This window comes from Procambarus clarkii, chromosome 65, assembly GCF_040958095.1.
Source record: "Procambarus clarkii isolate CNS0578487 chromosome 65, FALCON_Pclarkii_2.0, whole genome shotgun sequence".
Classification (NCBI taxonomy): domain Eukaryota; kingdom Metazoa; phylum Arthropoda; class Malacostraca; order Decapoda; family Cambaridae; genus Procambarus; species Procambarus clarkii.
In genome coordinates this window covers 24,767,105-24,791,761 of record NC_091214.1, presented here as the reverse complement: position 1 = coordinate 24,791,761, position 24,657 = coordinate 24,767,105, and the positions used below count along the sequence as shown (strand labels likewise).

Genomic DNA, 24,657 nt, shown 5'->3' with positions numbered 1-24,657 from the left:
TGTGATGGCATCCCCTCGAAGGATGCGGCTCTATGTTGCACGTCCTATGAAAATAACCCTCTGATGCCAGGTGGTAACGATGCCGTCTCCAGTGTGAAGGACAAAATTGATGCTGCAAATGACATGCGCCTGAGTCAGACAAAACATGTGCATGAACTGGGAACTATGAACATTGTTGAAAATCCTATGAATGAGGTTCTTGGAAATGTGAAATTTGATGATATAGACAATATAAATGATAACAAAGAAGACACAGCTGACAACTTTCAGTCTGAGGATGAGTCTCTCCCAAGTGATCTTGAAGAAATGAGAATGGTACTTACGGAGATAATTAACAACGCTAATAATTACCTCAGAGAACAGTGGACTACAGATTCAGAACAAATTGAAAGTGAAGATGTAAGTGGAAATTCAGGGGGGCTTGGAACACACAAATGTGGTATGTGTGTTGTTATTACAGTAACTGTTTGTTGTAACAGGAGCATAGATATGCTTGTGTTGTTTCACATATACTGTACATTCAACATAAATATACAGTGGGGCCTCGATTTATGATGGTAATCCATTCCCAGAGACGTATCGTAAGTCGAATCGATTTTTCCATAAGAAATAAAGGGAAATGAATTAATCCATTCCACAACCCCTAAAAATATTAACTTAAAAATACATTTTATACTGAATACATTTTTTTCTCTAACTACAATACAGTACATATGTTTATCTTACCTTTATGGAGGACTCTTGATGGCGTATGGAAGATGGTAATGAGGGGGGAGAAGAGTTGTTACTGTTTAGAAAGGGATTCCCCTTCCATTATAACGTCAGGCAGTTATGATTTCTCTGGGGTACACTCTCTCCTACGCTTTGCCTGCATACCGTTAGGACCTGGTTGTGTTCGCCGCTTGTCTGTTTGTCTCATTAAAACATTTGTTTAGCGACACTTGTTTTTCCCTTCGTTTTAACATTTGTCTGTAGTGATGCATCACATTGAAAAGGTTAAGGCAACGGCCTACTACAGATTGCTCTGGGTGAGTCGTTTCAACAAAAGTTTGCATTTCTTCCCACATTCTACGTAACTTCCTAATTGTTGAGGAAGGGACATTCTGTACTGCCTCCTCCTTCCCTGAAGAAATTTGCTCGGCTGCCTCTATGGTCATCCTCACATGTGTTTTCATATGTTGAACCTTACCACTGACTTTTTTTGGGACCCATGGCGTGATACATAATAATCAGTTTTATGTTCAAAAAGCAAAAAATCACCCCAAAAAAAATGTAATTTCTTATAAGCGTGATCGTCACTAAGCGGGCGACTCTAGTAAACCGAGGCAGGTCAGCTCATTACATTCAAAGCTTTTTTTTTTTTTTTTTGTTACATAGTGGGATGAAATGGATGAAGAGTGGCTGATTCCTGGTGCAACGTATGTTTGTATAAGCTTGCATTAGTGAGAATAGTAAGACCAGGAAAGGCACGTAATTTTAGCAATGTCAAATTATTTATGACATTGAATTTTTATTCAAGATCATAGTTATAATTCTTTTTAAATTTCTTAACTGCATTGTTCTACTTTGAAATTTGCTTAATTTCCAGGTGAAACGTGTGCCATATACACGACAGCAGACATACACCAAGTATGCCGAGGGGTTGATCAACCTTGGGTTCGATGAGAATACTGGCAAGGAGGAAGCCAAGGCTCAGAGGGATAAGAAAAAGGAAGACTCCACAAAAGTACTTTCAAGCATTACAGAAAACAACAATACCATTAATACAAAGAAAGTTGAGAAAGTGGAAAAAGAAAAGAAGGCATTAGATTTGAAGAAAGATGAAAGCAAGACCTTGTAAGTATCATTGAGACTCACTACTTGTGACAAGACTGCAAACAAGTTTGAAATTTGTTATTTAACAGAAGTCAATGAGTAGATAGTAACAACACCAACAATTGTCAGTGAGCCATTAACTCAAGTGGGTAATCTGAAGAGTTTGAAGCTGGCAAAATGTAAATACTGTAGTTGACAAATTTATTATTAATTTATATGGTTTATTAAGCATTTTTTAAATACAGAATTTGATGTGCTGCAGTGATTTGCTTTGTGCCACTGACTCACAACTGATTGGCCCTGGGTGTTTTGGCACTCCTGTAATAGAATGCTCCAGGAGTGTGTTTGGTGAAGCATTCAGATGCTTTCCCATTTCAGTATTTGCTGGCTTTTTGCAGGGCTACAGAACCTGAACCAATCATTCAAGGCAAGACAGTGAGTGATGCTCACTCTCAGTCCTCCAGCGAGTCTGAAAATGAAACATGTGATGATGAGTCACTGATGGGGGCATCAATCATCTCACAGCCAGATGATCATGCAGCTTCATTATCCTTCCAAAGTTCATCATCACTGTACACAGCTACCAGTGAAAAGAGCAGAAAGAAGTAAGTGTTAATTGTAACAGGACTTGAAAGTTGGGTTAGTATTGACAGTGACACTGTTTATGCACCTTTTTGTTTTTCTGGTTTTTGATCATAAGAGATGACTACTGGAGTGTGGTGGTACGTGTTCATCCTCGATGCTATATACAGTACTGTAGTGTGAATGAATTGAATAATGGACAAGTGATAATTTTTAATACAGTATCTATCTTGAGGTTATCTTGAGGTGATTTCGGGGCTTAGTGTCCCCGCGGCCTGGTCCTCGACCAGGCCTCCTTTTTGTTACATATCCCCAGGAAGCAGCCCGTAGTAGCTGTCTAACTCCCAGGTACCTATTTACTGTTAGGTGAACAGAAGCATCAGGGTGAAAGAAACTCTGCCCATTTGTTTCCGCCTCCACCGGGGATTGAACCCAGAACCTCGGGACTACGAATCCCGAACACTGTCAGTCCCCTTTCTATAACATTCCTTCACTATACACAGAGAGTAATCAAACTAACGTGACTGCATCAATGAGAAAATCTATAGGAGCCGTGATGAGGATTTGAACCTGTGCACTGGGTGTTCCCAGGCACACACTCTAGTCAACTAGGCTGCGACATGGTACACAAACAAATACAGTATATCTTATTGTTTTACTTACATCAAGTTTATAATTTCCTTTTTAGATTGTAATACTCAGATTTTTTTGATTTTTTTTTGTGCAAGATCCAAATTATATTAAAATATTGTTAATTACAGAGCTGTACCATCAAGAGAAATGAAAGCTGCACTAAAGGTTGTCAATGATTCCATTGGCAAACCTGTTCGCTCGGGTCAGCAACTCACTAATGCCCTCAATATCATACAAAGAGAATGGTTCAAGGTAAGTAAAGTTTACATTATATATCCATATACATAATTTCCATGATATAAATAAAAAGTTACATGAATTTTGTTTTCATTTTGCTTATACAGTACAGTATATGAATGCATACATGTAAGAAAGATTGTAAATTTATATTATTTGATAGGTGTCAAGTCAAAAGGAAGCAGATCCCCATGCTGTCGAAGACTATATGGATGTTTTTGAAGAATACTCCAAGGGTCTTCTGCAGCGAGTGGTCAATCTCAGTGATGTTAATGTGAGTCTGTTTTATCTGAACAATAATAATCAAGGGAAATAATCATAGAATGTAGCTTGGGAAAAGGGAAATCTTATTTTGTGAATTTGAAATTTGGATTTTGTATTTAGATACAAATAAGGTACAGTAGTTAATAGTTACGAAGATATCCACATAACATATCCAGTGTTCTAATGTCTTTGCAGACAAACCGGGATGATTTATGAAGGCACCACCCAAATTTCATAGTCATAAAATATTAATCTTTGCTTCTACAAGTAGCTTTCTCAACATTCATTCTCTTTCAGGGGAACACGGCAATGCACTATGCAGTTTCACATGGAAACTTTGATGTTGTCTCTATACTCCTGGACTCCAAAGTGTGCAACATTAACCATCAAAACAAAGCAGGCTACACAGCTACCATGTTGGTGTCTCTTGCACAGATTCGCTCAGAGGCTCACGCAAGTGTTGTTCAGAGATTATTCCAGCTTGGCGACGTCAACATTAAAGCCAGCCAGGTGATTTACCTTTCAGTCTGGTAAAGTAAAATTTGTTCACTAAGAAATGAGAGTACAAAGATAAAAACTAAATATTGAAACCCCTTATGAGTAAATTAATGTGTGCAGCTGACAAAGGAATGTCTTCATGATGAATCAAGCTTGTAAAATGATGTTGTGAAAGCTTTGAAGCATGATGAAAGGCTTAATTCTTTTTGCTTCATTTGAACAAGTTGAATTCAAACTGAATGACATTTGCTGCACTACTTTCACACCATTTAGCTGGGTAGATGAAAGAAAGAATTGATAGGATGAAGGCTAAAGGAGAAAAATGTACAAATTAGGGTAATGGGTATAATAAAAAGCTCCATTCCGAGCTGGTCCTTTGAATGCTTCTTGAGCCAGAGCCTGTATGGTCCTTTCATTACTCCTATTACCCACTTGACTCTTATTGACCTTGTTACTATTGTGACAAGAAATTTTTTAAAGGGTTTTTTGATTTAAGAACAGGGAAGGGAACTCTTAGGAGAAAGTGCTAAGCCATTACGACTATATAGCACTTGGAAAGGGTCAGGAAAAGGATTTGGAATGGGACGGGGAAAAGGAATGATGCCCAAACCACTTGGATGGTCAGGAAAGAAGACAGTGACTAGTCTAACTCAACCCACCTCCAAGTGGCCACCTCACATTAAGACTGAAGAGAGGTAAATACTCTCAACACCCTGTAATAATAATAATTAGAAATGCAAAGAGAACCAAATATCACTCTGATAACTACTAGTTAATAATCAAAATTTACTCCAGAAACTACCAGGTGATAAAAACTTGCTACAATACAGTCGATATAGCTGGCTTCTTATTAAAGTTCAGACCACCAAAGTAAGTTCAGGAAAGATGGGTAAAAAGGGCTGGAACAGGAGCATCTAAGGGACTGGCTCAGAAAGTAATATTTCAGTCTACATGACATACAATTTCTCGGCTAAGATCTGTTCGATGATCCATGAGCCAACTTTCCATGACGTACAATGATATAAAAAACCCAGAAAGAAACAATAATGTAAGGAAGCTTAACCAGGCAAGAGAATGACCACAGGGTAAAACAGCACTGGTTCAAGAGAACCCAAAAACGAGGCACCCAAATTTACTTTGCATTTCTAATTATCATTTGCTGGTGGTGTGAAGGGTATGAATGTCTTGTTGTGAGCTGGTTGCTCATGGGTGGCTTCAGCTAGACCCAACACTGTACAACATGCCTAAATTACATACCAAGACCATTTGAGAAGTTCCTTGTTATGGTGGGGAACAAAGTTGGCACATTCCTGATGGACGATATGAGTTCGTGGAAGAGTATATAAGCTCTACCTGAGGAAGTATCCAAGAGGACTGTAGGTCAGAATCATGCAATATGTGTTTGCTGGAGAGACATATAGTATATCAGCTGGTATGCTTTTCAAAAGACTAAAATTATATATGAACTCTAAATATTTAAATTATCTATGGGAGGGCAAGGAGCACAAAGTGAATATTCTTTGCCCTGACAATACTACATGCATGTTGCTTTGGTTCTTTTGTGCTAGGCTACATAAGGAAAGGTTTTGTAATATCTGCTAACTGATGGAGAAATTAAAATTGTTATTGCACTTTTCTCATGTAATGGACACAAATTACATTTGCTGTAATTTTTATTTGAAAGTTTGTGTTTTTATTATGGTGGTTATTCATGTAGGTAAAGAAGTGACTCATTGCACAAGAACATTGATTCACCAAGATTCACTCTCGGTCGATCAAGACTTAGATTTTAATGACGATGAATGAAAGAATTAATGAATATTTGATGCAGTAAGCCATTTTTTTTAACTCATTACCTCAGATTTGTAAATCATTACTGTACTATGACAGGATTATTTGCTTCATTAATTGACTTTACTGTACTAATGTATAGTGTAACCTTGCTTTTAAGTTACTGATAAACCTGGGCATCAAAGTTCAGGATAAATATTAACCTTTCATGTAACTCATATAAATGCATTTGTTGCTTTGTTAATAGCATGGACAGACTGCCCTTATGCTGGCCGTGTCCCATGGTCGACTAGACATGGTTCGGATGTTAGTTGGTGCAGGAGCAGAGATTAACATCCAGGACGAGGACGGCTCAACGGCGCTCATGTGTGCGGCAGAACACGGCCACCTAGCCATTGTTAAGTTCCTCCTTGTCCAACCTGATACTGATCCTACACTCATGGACAATGTAAATTAATTTAATTTTGCTATTAGCTTTAAACATTATATATACACTATTGATAATTACAAGGTTTCTCAGCTGGTGTATAAATTAGGCAAAGCAGTAGTATTAGCTCTCTTGATGACCAAACCCACACACCAGAAGATGAGGAGACAACGACGTTTCGGTCCATCTTGGACCATTATCAGGGCAATTGTGATTTAGTCCGTCCTGGACCATTATCAAGTTAAAGACAATCGACTTGATAATGGCCCAGGATGGACCAAAACATCGTCTCCTCATCTTCTGGTGTGTTGTTTGGTCATCATATCTTCAGCCACGTTATTGTGACTCATCATCTGCATTAGCTCTCATTATACAAATTAAATAATAAAAATGCTAGCTAAATCTAGGTACAGTATTATATATCAAAGAGGGTTAGCTACATTTGGATATTCTTTTCATTTTCTCATTGAGTAATACAGTGGAGTGTCATTGATCCAGAACAATGGGAACCAAGCAATTTCTGGATGGTTTAAATTTTCCAGTTTACTGATACCTGGTATCAGGATGTTACTGATAACATGACTATTACATTACTATTTTCTTGAAAACCTCTCCAAGGAATCCATACCATTTATAGCTTAACAACTCCTGTGGCAAAGTGGCAGCACACTCACACCATGCCTCATGAGGGCTTTTGGCCAGGTTCATGCCCCAGACAGGCAGGGTTGACTGGTCCCTCACTCTTCACTGTTTGCTCCTGTTCATCCAACAGTAATTGGGGACCTGGTTGTAAACTGATTGGCAAGTTCTGTTCCAAGAAAAGTCATGGCAAGGTAAAGTGCTTACCTTGTTAACATGAGTCACAAGTTGTGACAAAAAAATTGTAAACAATTCTACCATTTTTATTTTACACAAAGACAAAATTTAAAAAATCTAGAATATATTGATGAGAAAATAATAAATATACAATACGGTAATGTAAATGTCTATTTATCTAGATTCAAATCCTTGAATGGATCAGATGAAATGTTACAACTACTATACAGCCTATGGCTTATCCAGTTTGTCGTAAATGTACTGTAGCTCGATTTGGGGAAGCAAGAGATGTGCATGGTGCTGCTGCCTGGTAGTGAATGGTGACTGGCACAGGTGGCCATGCAGGTCAACTGATAGCTAGTACAAAACCTCTTTAGGTGGCTTTTATGAATGGAGCTCAGTTGGTCGTTCTAGGCTAAATGGAATGCTCTCTAGTGATTACTTAAACTTCGATAATGAGCCCGAGGGAACTGTTTGAGAACTTCCATGTCGTGCTAGTAAAAGCGACCAACAAAGCAGCACCAACATTGGGACCTACTGATTCTGATTATGGAACATTTTGCAGATTTAAGATTTTTGTTAAATACAGTACTGTATATGTATTGAAATAATTGTTCTTTATGGGAGTTTCTGGTTAATCAAAGTTCAGATTACTGATGCTCCATTGTAATACAAGGTGCTGTACATGTACCTTATTGATTTCCAGTACTTTTAATAGTATGATCTTGCCCTTACTTTTTGGCTTAAAAATTTATATACTGTATTTTTTTACTCATTTTCATATTTTAATTGCCATCAACATTACTCTAATATAAATTGGAAGATATTATGATGCATTTGGAGAAGATTGGATTGTCAGTGATACTGGTACTGTAACTAATCAAGTTCTCCAATTCAGGACGGCAGTACAGCTTTGACCATTGCTGTAGAGGCTGGCAACAAGGATGTAGGCGTCTTACTGTATAAACATATGAACCTGTCCCGTGGATCTTCACCATATTCTTCTGTTCGGTGAGTACAAATATTTGTTTGATCATATTGGTTTTCATCATAGGAGTAGGTGGGGGGGAAGGGGGGACTTGGAATGGAGACTTATCTTCCCAAAATTTCTTCCTATTTAATGTTAAAAATAGCATCATATCTAGGGCCTGCATCTGCCCAGGCCCCAGAAAGCAATTTTTCATATGATTGTTTGAAATGTAAGAGGAATAAATCAGGAACAGAGTAAGTTGGATATAGCACGAATTTTGCAGATGAACAGATGGAAAGTACATGCACAATATTCTATGTTTATACGAGATAAAGGTAAAATAAAATAATAATGAAGTGTGGATTGCAGTAAGTGCTACAAGAATGGGAGTGAAAGTAAATCAGAAGTTAAGTAGGAATATTACTGTTCATGAATAAAACCAGTGCTTAATGTAAAGAAACACCTATTTTTCCTGGTGGCTTCCCTTTGCTATCTCACCACAGAGAATATAATACAAGGGGAGCTCACCAAGGGCAGGGGTGAACAGAAGTCAGGGACAAGTCACCCTACCAAAAGACAAGGCCCAGTGTGGACCAGGAACATTGATGAGTTAGCAAGCATTGTGTTGGACTGCCAAAATCCTGAGGCCAAATATCAGCTTGTAACATTTGAAAACACAGCAGACAGAGCCACAAACTTGAAAACACCATGGGCTCGAGGGTAGACCACAGGTTGACTAAACTTGATAACACATCGGATGATCTGAGAGAAACGGGCCCTGGAGCAAGAAACCAGGTGCTCTGGGAACACAAACAAAGCATCACCTGATGCAGCACTAGTGGTTCAGAGGTAGCGACGAGCAGCCACAAGCAGACAATGAGTCACAATAACGTGGGTGAAGATATGAAGACTAAACCACATGCCAGAAGATGAAGAAAAGACGACGTTTCAGTCTATCCTGGACCATTATCAAGTCGATTGTGATGGGAGCGTGGGAGGAACAGGCTTTAAGTAAGGCAAAAGAGAGAGGTGAGGAGGAGGAAATTCCTAGAGGAAGGTACGAGCAAGGCAAAAGGTACGTATGGGATGGGTGTAAGAATGGGGGTAATAATTATACCCAATTCTTACACATTTTTTTGTGTATTGCATTCTTGCACACGATTTTAACATAATGGGTAATATTTATACCCATTATTACCCCTATATGTGATATTAATGTGTGATAATGGACCTATTACTAAGATTACTAAAATTACTATTTTACAGAGGCAGTTAAGTTATATACAAGACATACAAATGGTATGGTATATGCAATATACTCTGCTATGAATGACATTCTAATTGTATTGTTACGAGGCAGCATTAACTTAGGTTATACAGGCTGGGATCAAATTAGGTTAAGTAATATAGTGTGATAAGCTGGGGGTCAAGTTAGGTCAAGTAGCCAAGTAGTATGGTATGACAAGAGAGGGAGGGTCAAGTTAGGTTAAGTACTATGGTTTTATAAACAAATCCACAAGGGCCGTGATGAGGGTTCGAACCTACTTCTGAGATGATCCCAGATGCGCCTGAGTCAACTGGGATCTTAGTCGAAACATGTCTGGGATCATCCCGAACGTAGATTCGAACCCTCATCACGGCCCTTGTGGATTTGTTCATTTGATGCATCATGCTACTGTGATTTCTGTGTGTATGGTTTTATATTTTTCCAAAACATGTAATTTTTCAGCCCTATACTTTAAACTTTAGTCAAATTACCTGAAACAAATACCCATGCATTCAAACGTTATTACCAAAAATGTAGCACCATTATATTGCTTTATTTGTGAATTGCAAAACATTCTGACAGCCCTTCATGGTTCTCAATAAACAATATTTTTGTAAGGGTAATATCAGACTTTACAGTTTGTATTTGCATCCATGTTAGAGTAATAACACAAGCTGAAGCAGCACTGTTTGGAGCTCTCCAGCAGACCTCTAGCCAGGTTAGACCATTAAATTGCATGGCCATTAACACTGAATGAATAAGCAAGAATTCAAGTATTGTACTGTAGTATATTATTGTAGAGACTCGAGTTCTACTCCCATGGAGTTAGAGAAGGAAATGAAGAATAATCAATGTTACATTTTACAGCGAAGATGTGATAAACAACATGAAGATAAGGTGTGTTCACAAAGAAGCATGAACTAATTTATATATATAAAAATAAGAGATACAATACCAGAAAATCTGAAAATTTACCGATGTTCTTACCATAGTTTCTGATGCATACAATTTCTATACTCCATAGAATCAAAAGATCTCGTACACCCACTATGAGTAGATCATCGGTGACTCCTCCTCCTCGCTCATCAGCACCGTCCTCTCCTGGCCGCTCACGAAAATCCTCAGCTCCTCCTTCTCCAGGGCAATCCAGACAGAACTCAGCCTCTCTCTCTAATCTATTGATTTAAATGGAATATTGATCAACACTCATAGATTGGTAACTAATATAATATGCTGTATAGTATTCAGAATTTAGCAATTTTTCTCAATTAAAATTCCACATTTTAGGCTTTTATATTTTTGTTAAGCAAAATTTCTTTTGGCTCAAACATTTTAAAATAAGCCTTTTCTGTGTTTCAATGTGATCAGCGACAAGAATGATTGGAAGATATCTTAAAATTTAAATGCATTAAACCCCTTTCTGTTTTGCATTGGTGTATCATATCTTAATATTTACACAAGATGTTTTATCTGTTCAATAAATGTATTGGTTAATTCAGGCAAATGTTTAGCTGGTATAGTATGAAAAGCATTTTGGAAGAGGTATGCGACTTACTTAAACATTTACTTTAAACAGTAAATTATTGGCTAACTTATATTAGTTTTCAAGAAAGTACAACAATATTAGTTTTTTAATTATTTTAAATACTAAAGATTTCATATTTTTAATTATCTGAAATTGTTAAGAGACTGTCTAGCTTCATATTTTCAAGTATAATTTACTCATACAAATACTGTATACAGTAGTTTTAAAACAATAATAAGAAAACATGCCAGTATTATTGTTTTTACCTGAAGCTAATACAGTTGACCCCCATATATAGCATGTGTTAACATAATGCAGGTTCCAATTAGTGACTGAATTTAAATAGGACGTGCAATTATTGTTTAGTACACTCTCATAGCACCCAGTTTTTTAGGAGTTTTTCTACAGCATTATATGAGTCAACTGTATTTTTAATGTTCATTTGTATGCAAATAATACAGTTTACATATATAAAACAATCGGGCATGAGAGATGCTGTGGTATACAGGAGTCTCGAATTAAGTTAGAGCGACTACTTACCGAGCCTCAGAAACACCATACAGTAATGTAAACAAAATTACATGGTGCGTTGTTTTTTTGTGAGTGATGTGATGTTTTTATTGTAACGCAGGCAGCAACTTACGATGGAAGCCATGAACAGCAAAAATTTTTGCAAATTTTTATGACTCTTATTATGCCTTATTTTGATGAATGTACAGTACAGTATTTTTATTGGGAATTTAGCTGTTTTTGATAGTGATTATGTTATTTATTAATACAATTTTATATGCAATGTTATATTCAAAATTAACACTAAAATAATTTTGAGGCATCACTAAGGTAAACATTTGTTGAACCTATAAAATATTTATTTAAATTATTTTAGATAATTGTTAATAAAAATGTTATCTGAAAGGGCTTTATTGTAATTTTTCTTAAGAGTGCTGGCTTCTGACATGTTATAACAATAATAAATTAGTAATAATAATAATAATAATAATAATAATAATAATAATTTGATTTATATTAAGTATATTTGAAACATGATACAGAAGAGTATTCTTTGGTACACAATTGATGCATTTTATATAAAGCCGCTGTAATATGCAAAACATTTCAGGCATAACTTAACATAAATAGCTAGACATAAATAAATTAAAGGTCATGGCAAGAGGATTTTTATTATGAAAAAGGTTTCAGTTGGAGTGAAGATTTTAGCACAAATTTATATACAGAATTTCCGTTATAATTTATGACATAGAAAGCAAACATGGTTTTAGTCAAAGCAGTTTTAAAGGGTTATGAAGGAACAAAATCAGTAGTGAATACTCTACTGTAACTGGTCATGTGGAAGCCTTTTAGTAAAACAAATAGCAATCAGATGTTCAGTAACACTGTGATGTGTGGGATCTGTGAAATGTTAAATGAGCTTTATGTGCAAATATTAACTCAGACCAGTTAAGTGGAATTGCTTGAATGTCTAAATTGTGTTGCTGTGTCTGCAATAACATTGTGTTGCAATATGCTTATATATGTAAGCTTAATTAACACTTTTGATAAGTTTTCAATATCAGAAATTTATAATAAATTTTAAAGCAGTTTTAATTATATTTTTGCTAAACAAGTACAGTTCATAGGTTAAGAAACGACTGAAAATGGTTTATATCACTGTTATCGTGTCCTCTTCTACATGTTGTATATTTTACAAAGATTATGTTGTTAGTCATTTGTAATACAGTACAATATTCAAAGAAATATTATTGTGTAATTAAAATTATATATTTATTCAATAAATAGTTGTTTTAACAGAAAAATTAACTGAAAAATTAATTCAATTTATGTAATTTTTATTTTTTATATATAAAAAATTACAATACTGTACATTATTATGCACTACTCACAAACTTAGCGTATATGTTATGTGACTGAAGATGAATTTGACTTGAATCCGCCAGCAAGTGGAAGTGCAGACCACATCTTGCTGAACAGCAGAAGGCAATATTCACATTAATATGCCTGTAAATAGCATTATGAATGATTACAGATAAGATGCACACTATTGATGGACTTGTCTAACCCATTTGAGAATAAAATAGACAAAACAAAGCCAGGTCCATCAAACATGCTGCTGCTGCCTTCAAAGCAAAAGATATTAATCAAGTGTGCAGACGTAATTATGTAAATATAATGCCTTCTTGAGAATGTGACGTGCCAGATACCAAGACTGGCTGTTGTTGTTGTTGTTGTTGTTAAAGATTCGCTACTTGGAACAAGAAGTTCTAAGTAGCACGGGCTATGGTGAGCCCGTGGGTTCTGGCACTTTCCTTGTTAAGGTAAATAATTTGACTTATAGGTTGTTATACATATAATTTATTTTTGGGCCTAGATGTGAATTGTATAAGAGGTGAAAATGATGCTGAATATTAAAATAACTACAAGGACATATGATAATGTTATAAAGTCACAAGATACCAATTAAAACTAGCATTATGCCATGAAGAAAAGTAAGAAATTGGACATTTAAAACCCAAACTAAGTTAATCCTTCAATATTTTTTACACTGGAGATGACGTAAAAAATGTGAATTCGGAAATGGATGGTGGAACTGACACCATACTAAGGCAACTCATCTGTAGGTCAGCAGTGTGGTATGGGGGAGAATATAAATATCACTTGGACAATTGAGTTAAATCACTGTATTTGGCCACTAACTGGGTGAGGTACAACATGGGCAATCACTCCTTTGACTTGAAAAACCTCAATGAGTGTATATTCCTATACAAATGTAATGATGCCAAGCTAAGACAACTCACTCGGGATGATGCAGTATTGACACCATACTAAGAAAACTCACTTTATACAGGACAATATAGAAGAGTAACTAAATATAACTGAATTATGTTCATTTCTTTTTACCAAGAAACATACTTGGAGTACTGTGTTATTCTGAGATTCACATATGATGTCGCTGTTTCCCTAGCGGTAAATTAATACCTGGGAGTTAGACAGTTAAACAGCTGTTGTGATTTGCATCCTGGGAAAAGTCAGTGCTTAGTTGGTCTAGGGTGACCTTGATGAGCTTAACCCCTGCACTGCGCAAAGCGCCTTTAGGCGCTCTGAGAGTTGCTATTTTTTTTTAATTAGGCTATACAGTTTTTTTAATGTTTTCATTACTCTTTGTGTTTTTAAATGAAAATAGTTGAGTTTGGAAACATTTTGACATTAAATTTACCTGAATATTTATGAAAACAACAAGAATATGTCCTTGACAATTGCCCCAAGAAGTTTTTGCCGAAACCAGGTCCGCAGTGCAGGGGTTAAAATGCTTCCTCTCCCCGACAATGGAAAACCAAAAGCCATATCATATTGTGCTTCTTGTGAAACATTTATTGTCGACATATGGTCATTTACTGTATATTTTACTCTCCGCCAATTTTTATAACGTCAATAGTGCACGGGTACCGTGTACCTATGTATGAGTTTCTAAAGATGGAATGCAAGAGATTACTACAATAATCCCTTGCAGTATATGTAACCTTTGAAGGTGTAGGAATGAGCATCTCAGTAATGTCAGCCTTATTATAACATTAGTTTTTTTTAATATTCATTATGAACTAAATTTTCAGTTCTGATCAAATGTTTACATTTTGCGATAAAATGTTTTTATTTATATATACTGTACTTTTATAAATAACTGTTATTTGTTTTTTGGTAACTTACAAGTGGTGAACAGGTGTAATGTCCTGAGAGGGATAGGGAGCCTGTAGCTTATGAAATGTCATGTACATTGAATATGATAAACTACTGCAATGTTATTCACTATACATTATTATAGTACTGTGTATGATATATGCATTGTAAAATGTTTTGTAAATTATATTTTGTAGAATCAAATCTGGAACATTTATTAATAGCCTATGGCCAAAACCTTTGTATACTCTTTAGTCTTATAAGATGTATACTTCAAGTGATCTGTAAATTATACCAGCTTGAGGAAAGCCTTAGTTCAGTGCTTGATGGGGTTCTGGGAGTTCTTCTACTCCCCAAGCCCGGCCTGAGGCCAGGCCAGTGCACCCCGAAGGCTTTCAGTCCTACATTATTTGCTGCAAATGATAATCTTCACCAAATTATGAAGGCTAGTCAGAAATTTACAAAAACCCAGCTTTGAGAAAATCAGTTTTAGTAAACATTCCACACACACATTCCATGTATAATTAATTATTGTTATTTTTGGCAAGAAGCTTTAAAATACTGATGGATATTTTTAACAAAAAGTAAATAAATGTCTTTATTAGAAAACTGCGTTAACAAATTTTGTAACACGAGTTTAAGAGAAAGAAATGTGAGGACTGAAATATTATATTATACATTAACACGATTTGTGATATGACTACTGTAGTGAAATGTCAAGTGACATATACTCAATGTCAATATTGTTAAACAAATTTATGTAATCACACTGTATATGTTAACTAATTTTATTAAAGTTTTTCATATACCGTATATAACTAGTAAATGTCACTTGAGTACTAGTATGTAAAGGTACAAAATAGCTTCTTGAATTATAGTTGTATGTAATTTTTATGTATACAGTACATTTTGTGCTCATTATTATTATTATTATTATTATTATTATTATTATTATTATGATACTTAAGAGGCCTAAAATTATTTTGTCATTAGGCCATAGCCACAGTGTGAGTTATTCTTGGTAGATTTTGTTTTGTTTAATTGTCAAATTAAATTAAAAAACAAATTACAAATTAATTTTACAAATGTACAAATTAATTTTACTAAACTTCAAAATAGTAAATTTGGGCCTTATACATAACTGTTTGTTTTAACAAAGTATAGCTAAAATAACATAGCTTAATACAGAACTGTATATGGGATGTGTCAAGGTACGTCAGTGCACCTTTGCTTCATGCTGAAAATCTTGACACTTGAAAATATTTGGCACTTGCAAAACGCCAAACATTTTCGACTATATAGTATTTGGATGGGATCAAGATAAGGATTTGGAGTTGGATGGGGGGAAAGGAATGGTGTCTAACAGGTGCAAAGAATTATTTTAGTGTTCCAAATAAATAAATTATATGTATGTATATATATATATACACATACATACATACATACTGTATTTGTTATTGAAAATTTCATGTTGTGCGTGCAAGTACCCCATGAAGGCTTTCACATACTGTACTGTAATACATAGATATAAGGCATTACTGTTCTAAATTTATAATTTTATTTATATTTTGAGCTTATTTCATGTAGAAGTTCAGTATTGCCAATACCTGATTGTCTTCGTAATTAGTTTGTAACTTTATTTTAAAGATTACCCTATTTGTAATGTTTCACATTGCCTTTTTCTGCCTAGACTATCAACAAGACTATACAGTACTATATACAGTCTATGAAATACATCCTATCTATTTATTAATTAGAAGTTGGACCCACTCTCTCCTAAAGGAGTGGCCTTATGTAGAATCTTCCCCCAGACATTTCAATGGCCTTCGAATGTCTTAAGTCATTTTAAGGAAAGCCTGACATGTTTGGTGAAAGCTTGAAAAGCCTGTTTGCGAAAGATTTCCATGCGGTAGTTTGTTTACCATACAAATGAAGCATCTGCCTCCTGCTTATTATATCAAACAGGAATGTGTTGAAAGGAAGCAAAGGGTTGGAAAGTGAAAAGAAAAAGCACAAATCAAGTGACATTAAAAAGGATAATAGGAAAACAATATTTGACGAAAGGACATTGTATGTCAAAAATATTGTACTTTATCCTACCGAAAAGTAGCAGTGCTATAATGTGCGTATATCCAAAGACAACCACATAAGATTGGGACAATAAGGGCTCTTCTTTACTACTCCCATGGTTGAGCTTCCATAAGCAGCTGAGGCCAACTGATCTACTACCAGTTCCTATTACCACAATCATATTTAAAGCTGGAAACCACAATGGAAATTTTCCAGTTGTTTGTTTAATCATCTTGGCTTTAAAGTGTTAAAGACTTAACAGCAATTGTGGATTCTGTGAGAATTTTATTATATTAGTATGATCACATAAATGGTATTATTATATAATGACACTTCTGAATGTTTAATATGGAAGAATACTGTATACAGGAGGAAATAAAAAAAACTTAAGATAAAAAGTGAATATGGTCATGAAAAAGACAAGCAATGGAATTGTATCTTCTGTCTATACTTAGTTACCATAAATACTCATAATGCTGTTACATTTGGAAACAAATTACTTGCAAAATATGCTATAAATATTGAATACTGCCAAGTACAGTACTAAATGATGCCATCATATTTGGTGACATGCAGGGTGTTTCAAGTGTGTGGTTGCTGGAATTATAGCAAGCTTTGCAAATACTCCTAATTTTGTTTGAAGCAGAAATGTATTGAAATAACAATCTCTTCTTATTGTTATATTCTTCAATAACTCTTGGCCTCTCTATGACAAGAACAGATTTGAAATGCCCCTTCAAACACTTTATAGGTAAATTTGGGGTTGTGGAGTGACCTCCCCAAATCTTTGGCCTATCACATTTTGAGTTTTGTTAGTGGCAGCATTTGACATTTGCTGTTTACACATAGACACTGCGAACTATTGAGAAATTAATAAATGTGAAAAGATTGGAGCTTCAGCCTATTTATATTTAGAGTCATGAGTGCTCTGCTAGCTTGCAATCTTTTCTGTCCCTAGACATTTTAAACACCTTTATATATTTTAAGTGTTAATGCTCAAGTTTAATATTCTTTGGAAATTTTTTCATTAGGTCTGTAATGTATAGGCACCATAAAAAGATCCAGTCATTATGTTTCATGTTACAATAAAATATGGAGTCAATATTTTATACTTTAAAATTTAAAACATTGATATTTGATAAGCTGTATCTGCCTTAAGACATAAAAACTTGACATGAGTAAGTAGGTAATGAATCATTTTGTTATTTTGAACTAACCATTAAGTGTCAGTGAGTGCTGCTTACCATTAACTTCTTAAAGTATTTGATAAATAACAGTTTTTATTTAGCAGCTACATCAAGAGCTTTCATTGAGAAATTAATATTTAGTTCCTACTGAATAGCTTTGGGCTTGCATCTAAAACATTACTCCACTTACAAACCTTCATGGTCAAATATATTGAGATCCCTTAACATAATTTACAGTGTTATGTTTGAACTTGCACAGGCTTACCTAGTTCTGGTATTAACTGAACAAAGCTGTGTTAAATTGAAAATAAAGGCAAACACCTTTTTTTAATTAATGTTCAATAGATTTCACTCTTATTTTCTTAGTGTTGTATCCATATACAAAATCATTAAAAATGTGATTAGAGAATATAAATGAGTTGGCATTTATAACTTCTTACTTCTGAGTAATGTTTTTATGGAGCAACATCTCAATTTTGTCCTCGTATGATGGGTATTCATCAGATGGTTCTGAATATATTGAGTTTTCACACCGATTCCTGGTCATTCCCATATCCCAGCCCCTAAACCATATTTTTGAAAATGCAGCAAGCTCCATGACTATGTTTGGCAAATCCCATCAAACTGAAAATGAAAACCAACCATAACATTTATTTTATCTAAGCTAATAGCTTTCCCACAGTCCCAACTCCTTTTAGTGTTGCATTTATTTACAAAATAAAATTACAAATGCAATTAAAACAATATTGAAAGCGATGTATATTCATACCTCATTTCCCACACTTTTCGGATAAATTTTATTAAACAAAACCTTAATTTCACTCTCTCATAAATATTCACCAAGTGAACCTGATTACAGAATGTTCACCCTCATTAATTATCAAGATATAATTATCAAGATAATTATCAGGAGAGTAAAAGCATTGAAATATGATTGTTCAGTACTTGAAGGAATATGAAGACAGTTTTGGCTCTAGAATATGAGGATGGAATGATGGAAGTGCTGATCCTGTCAGTATGAGACTGTATCTCTCTAAATATTAATTTAATTGTTTCTGCAATGCAATATACAGTATATATATATGTACTACAGTATATGTATGTATGTACATATATTGCACTTTACAGCCAAAATGCACTACTTGGCCTATTATGCAAGGACTGATTTGCCTAACAAACTGAGTTTGCCTGAAACTATCTATTTTCTAAATTTTTCTTATGGACTGATAAAGCTTTCCTAGTCGAGGACCGGACCATGGGAACGCTAAGACCCAAAATCATCTCAAGGTAACCCAAATTATCCTCACCTAACCCAACCAAACCTAACATAACTACGGTAAGTCAGTAATTCATGTTCTTAAATGTTGTTATAAATATATGAATAAATATATACTGTACACTTTACTATATTTATTGTATACAAATACAGTATTATACAAGTATAATAATATTAATTCAAACTAAATTGAAAATTTGTTTGTAAATAACAAAAATCATTGCCTGTTAGGCAAATCAGGTCTTGCATACTAGGCCAAGTAGTGTGTTCTGGTTATTAGGTATGACATATACCAGTATACATACGTATACAGTAGATATATATATATATATACATACACACGTACATTGCATACATACATACATATACCAAAAAACATTAGGGCTTAGGAAAGCCAATGTGACTTTTGTTATGAAAGGTTTTCCATTTGAAAATAGAGGAGTTTTAGAGCGGATGTGAAACCATAACTGTAAATATTAATTTAATTGTATTCCCACAAAATTTGATGGAAATCTTTAGAAAAAGAAATAGCTTTGGGTGTGGGGAAAGTAAAAAGGATCGAGTCAAAAAGCTTGTATAGCTTGTTTTCATGCTAAGAGCACTGTACCTAAGATATTTGTATTATTTATGTAATAAATTCTTGGCTTTGAAACAAGTTAATTTTTCCCTCATCAGATCCTTAATGAAAACCAACTTAGTATGAATTTATACGAGGTGTCGAGAAACAAATGTCTGCATAGGTTCATGAGTGGAGTGTATAACAAGTTAGGAATAGTATAAATTAGGGTCCCTGTCCCTTAAATCTGTTGAGTTCTATGTGCAGACCCATAATCTTAAATGTAAAAGAAAAATTGGAGCTATGAGTAAAAAATTATAATAGCCTGTGGTTGAGAGTGTAGGCTCCTTTACCACTGCTTGTGGTTGTGCCAAACTAATATAGAATAAAATATTGTTGCCACTGCAATAAACAGTCATAAGTTTTACTTTGTCATTAAATCTCCCTAATTGTCTTAAACTATTTGAAGCTGACCTCTGTTTGTCATACACGTACTATAGATTTTTCAAATAATGAAGGGTAGGCCTCCAAAAATATTTTGTGAAAGTGTTGAATGTGAGATACAGCAGTAAAATAATATGACTTGATTTTTAAGCAGAAAGAGGATTTAACTTGATCCAGGCCTCTTTGGGATAAGTATGTTACAGAGAGCACTTTTTCATACTGCTAAATTTTTTATTATTTTGTCATATTGCTCTTTTTCCTGTTATTTATTGTTTCTACTGCCTGCATTGGAAAAGGTTCAATGTGGAACAACAAAAATCATGACTGAATTAAGTCAACTCTCATGCTAGGAAAGGTTGAGAGCCTCTGGACTACCATCACTCAACCCGTTCTCGCAAATTCGTAAAGTCAATATTGACTTATTAACTACGTGCATAGGTGAAATGCATCACTAGAAATTAGATATGAGAGGGCTAATCCCATCAAGATTTAAAATACTAAGCAAAATGGAAAATACTTAGCTAGACTAAGTTTGTTAAAGGTTCAATGTAACAAGGGTAAACAGTTTCAGGCTCAAGAAGCAACAACGTATGAGACACCAGAATTTCATTCTTCATTAACAGTATTTTCAACCCAAGGGTAATAAGGCAACTATCTATAGTAGTGGTTCCCAAACACTTTTTGGTCATTACCTCTCTTTCGTATGGTGTCTTTATTAAAGGCCCCATACACTTGGTGAAGAACCCTGTTTGGTATCTTCTGGTATGATAACCTGGCCACTGTCTCAATTTATGGGCCCCTACATATTACAAAAAAAGGCCCAAACCAGTGATTTATAGTGACTGGTGGACAGGGACAGGAGCTTTGCATCTTGACTCGGTTATCTGCTGCGTCTGTTGTCTGTGGAGCTGGCATTGTACAGGAAGTTTGCATCTTGTAAAGGGCACCCACCTCCATTCTCCTTGAAGTTTTTATGGGTGCATTTTTATGTATAATATCTTGAGTGATGGGGGTGGGCAGAAATGAAGTTTAATTTAAAATATTTGAAAGGGCACATGTTGGTTTATCATAAACATACAGTATAACATTAACCACTTGATTGCAGTGAGAAAATATCCAGAATGAGTTATGGCAAGCACATGCCAAGTGAAAGCTGAAGGAAGAATAGAAAGGTGCAAACAAGGAAGAAATAAAAACTATTTATTAACAAGAACAGTGTAGGTGAGAATGATGCATATCAAGTAGTCAGGGTGGCAGCCTATATATGTCACTATTATTCATTATCTCATTTTAAGTGATACAGACATTCAAGTAAATTCAGATAAATATTTAATGAGCAAGGCCATCTGTAGAGCAAAATTAAGTCTCGCCATTCTTTAATGTTTTGTACATTAAATGTATAAAACCTTTAAAACATGAATATAATTGTCAAATACAGTAATAGTTATCAAATAGCAGGGTCCCAGTTGTACAGTCGGGTTCGTTCTTTACTCACAATCGAGAATTCCAGGTTTATAACCTTTAGGAGGGGGGGACAAATGGTTGGGCACATTTATCACCTGATACCCCTGTCTACCTAGTAATTCAGCCCTGGGAGTGGGGGGGGGGAGACCCTCGTTATAAGCCTAATATGTACCATATGTACTGGCTGCCTGTCCCCTGGCATAATGAATTATAATTATTAAATCCAGGTAGGTGAGAGAAGCTCACCTTTATGTGACCACAACATTCTAGGATGGAATACAATTACAGAAACTCATATAAAGGTCCAGGACGATGTATTTATAAACTAAGATAAGATTATTCAGGTAAAGGTACATACACTGAAAACATAATGAGTTTCAAACATAATGTTGGATTTATAGATAGAGCTAGTATATACAATGTCTGAAGCCACTAATACGCACAGCGTTTTGTGCAAAAACTTCGACTAAAACTTAATACTAATTGAGGTCAAAAGCATAAATAGAATTGAAAAAAGGAAAAACAAGAAAAGGAGAATGATAATAATTACATGATGTATGGAACAGCAGAAAACGCAACAGAACAGCAGAAAGAATTTTAGCTAAATAAACAGAAGATTACAATTTTCTTTAAGTTTATACATGGCAGATATCAGCAGTTAAACAAGTTGGTCAATAATCAATATTGTTTGAAAATAGCAAGACATGTTGACATTTAGGAGGTAAGGCAGATTACATGGGAGTTTATTGGGTTGTACTTAATTTTTCTCTTAAACTGGTTGAGAGAGGTACAGCCTTTGACATGACTGGGAAGGTCATTCCACATTCTAGGTCCCTTGATTTGCAGAGCATTTCTAGTTTGATTAAGGCACACTAGAAATATCAAATAGGTATTTGTTTCTAGTGTGATTCCCATGGGTTCTGTTACAACCTTCTAGGAAGTGTTTAAGGCCAGGATAGGCATTACCGTTCAGAGTGTTTATTTACATAACATATTCAAAAATTTAAGTAGGGGACCGCATGTTGTCTGGAGGGCCAGAGTTTGTTATATGAAGAAAAAAAATAAAATAAAAATTCAATGGATGTTCAGCATTTTAAAAGTTTCAATTAGAGTCACCCTGTCATGCTTGGTTTGCAGTGTTAGCCCTGTGGCCCTCAAGCATTCCTGATACAAGAGACTGACTTTTGTTGCCCGGTGTTGCACCTTCTCCAGAGCAGCTATGTCCTTCTGAAAATATGGTCTTCATGCTTGGACACATTAATCTAAGTGCAGGCACACCAGAGGAAAAAATATATACAGAGGATATACATTAATAGTAGTACAGTATACAGTACTAGAATGATTACAATAAAACATAGAAAGGGTCGTCCTAAATGGAAATGAATCTGACTGGAGAAATGGGCTGTTGAGAAATGTAGTGAGTAGGATATTGCAAGGGTCCATTTTGGGGTGAACCTTTGTCGTTAAATACATCAGTGACATAGATGGGAATACTGTACTTATTGTATTCTTACTGTACAGCCACATCATCAAATTTGCAAAAACACTAAAATTTGTGTTTAAGTAGGAAGTGACAAAAATATTGGGGGGGGGGGGTCTTACAGAGATATACATGAACACAAATGGCTGGAAAACTGGCAAAAACGTATTAATATCGAAAATTTAATAAATAAATAATAGTAAATAAATAAATTAATATTCAGTCAAAGTACATATATAGTTGATTTACAAACATAATGTTGGATTTATAGATAGAGCTAGTACATACAATACCTAAAGCCACTAATACCCGTAGCATTTCAGGCAATACATTTTCAATGCCCCACATTGCCATGAAAGATGGGGCATGGCAATACACATCACATCTATCAAATTAACTAATTACCTTGCAGCAGATTGATGACGAAAAGGACCTTGGAGTCAGAATTCACCATTTACTGAAAATTGCACAAGTGGAAGCTGCAGTTTAAAAGCCAACCAAACCCATAGGATCCAAACCACTTCTTCAAAAGGTCAGATATAACACAAACAAGGAGCACCGGTTTCAAGCTCAAGAAGCCACAATGGAGGACAGAAAACAGGAGATGCTTTTTCACCCAAAGTGTTGCAAACCTATGGAACTGCCTACCCACCGATGCCGTAAATTCCAAAATGCTGCTAAGTTTCAAAATCCAACTTGAAAAAATCATCAGGATAAATGGGGGGGGGGACCTTCGACAAGCCGCCAGCTTCCTGTCCTCATCGTGGCCACTAAGGTTAGTGGCCCTCAGGTAAATATATGCTTTGGAGAGACTTAACACCAGACGACAATGGAGTGTGTCGAAAGACTCAGGCTCTTAAGGAGGAGCATAATGCAGGTGTCTTGTGTTTAGGAGCAATAGTCTTGGGCTTAGTTACCTCGCTCGACCCGGGGGGTACTGAAGTACGTGCAGGCCACGTGCTCTGCCCGGCCACGTGCTCTGCCCGGCCACGTGCTCTGCCCGGCCACGTGCTCTGCCCGGCCACGTGCTCTGCTCGGCCACGTGCTCCCCCTGGAGAAGTAGGTCGCCTGTCCTCCCTTTCTACAACCGCTCACAGGATGGGTATGGGGTGTATAATAAATTAACTTAAATTTTACTTTAATTCATTTATTATGCACCCCATACCCATCCTGTGAGCAGTAGTGGTAAGGGATTCAGAGCACATAATGGGCTCAAGGGCCCGAAACCCACAAAATTCATTTAGCTAATCAAGTTACACGGGTGCTTTCTCCTAATAATTAATTAAACAAGTTACAGTCTTGATGAGATAGTTACAAAATTTAATGTATATTCTGAGACTGAGCACAAGTACATTCTCTATCTGAGGACATGAGAAGAAGCCGCTGGCTTCCTGTCCTAGTCGAGGTCACAAGAGCGATGGTGGCCATCGGGTAAATTCAGCTGTATCGCCGAGAAATGTAATATACTTTTTGGTATTATGGGCTGTCACCGCTATAGCGGGGGCGCTTACCCCTAAAACCTGTCACCCAGGATGGGTATCTGGGTATTATTTTTTAAATTGTGTTGGTGTCCAGTCGACCCCCCACTGCGCACCGTCCCCCCCTCCAGAGGCGTCACCTCGTACACTCCAAGTTCGCACGTGCTAGTTTTGTCTAGAAGTTCAA

The 24,657-nt window shown here is 35.6% G+C and overlaps 1 protein-coding gene and 1 long non-coding RNA gene across 11 annotated transcripts in view; one reads left to right on the top strand and one right to left on the bottom strand.

The window, feature by feature from the left end:
- Kank (kank) overlaps window positions 1-20,031 on the top strand; it is a 109,917-nt gene extending 89,886 nt beyond the window's left edge. For all 10 annotated transcript variants that reach the window (XM_069309650.1, XM_045763206.2, XM_045763207.2 and 7 more), the window contains 8 exons: window positions 1,589-1,836; window positions 2,214-2,420; window positions 3,159-3,282; window positions 3,431-3,541; window positions 3,829-4,041; window positions 6,068-6,268; window positions 7,962-8,074; window positions 10,325-20,031. In XM_069309650.1, coding sequence (XP_069165751.1) covers window positions 1,589-1,836; window positions 2,214-2,420; window positions 3,159-3,282; window positions 3,431-3,541; window positions 3,829-4,041; window positions 6,068-6,268; window positions 7,962-8,074; window positions 10,325-10,487 — 1,380 coding nt within the window. In that variant the 3' untranslated portion in view covers window positions 10,488-20,031. The remainder of the gene's footprint in view (window positions 1-1,588; window positions 1,837-2,213; window positions 2,421-3,158; window positions 3,283-3,430; window positions 3,542-3,828; window positions 4,042-6,067; window positions 6,269-7,961; window positions 8,075-10,324) is intronic.
- Window positions 3,944-24,053, bottom strand: LOC138354970 (uncharacterized). The gene is made up of 3 exons (XR_011223787.1): window positions 23,910-24,053; window positions 10,288-10,475; window positions 3,944-4,058 (listed from the first exon to the last, which is right to left on the bottom strand). It is a non-coding gene; the product is annotated as an uncharacterized lncRNA (long non-coding RNA).
- Between the last annotated feature and the right edge of the window lie 604 nt (window positions 24,054-24,657).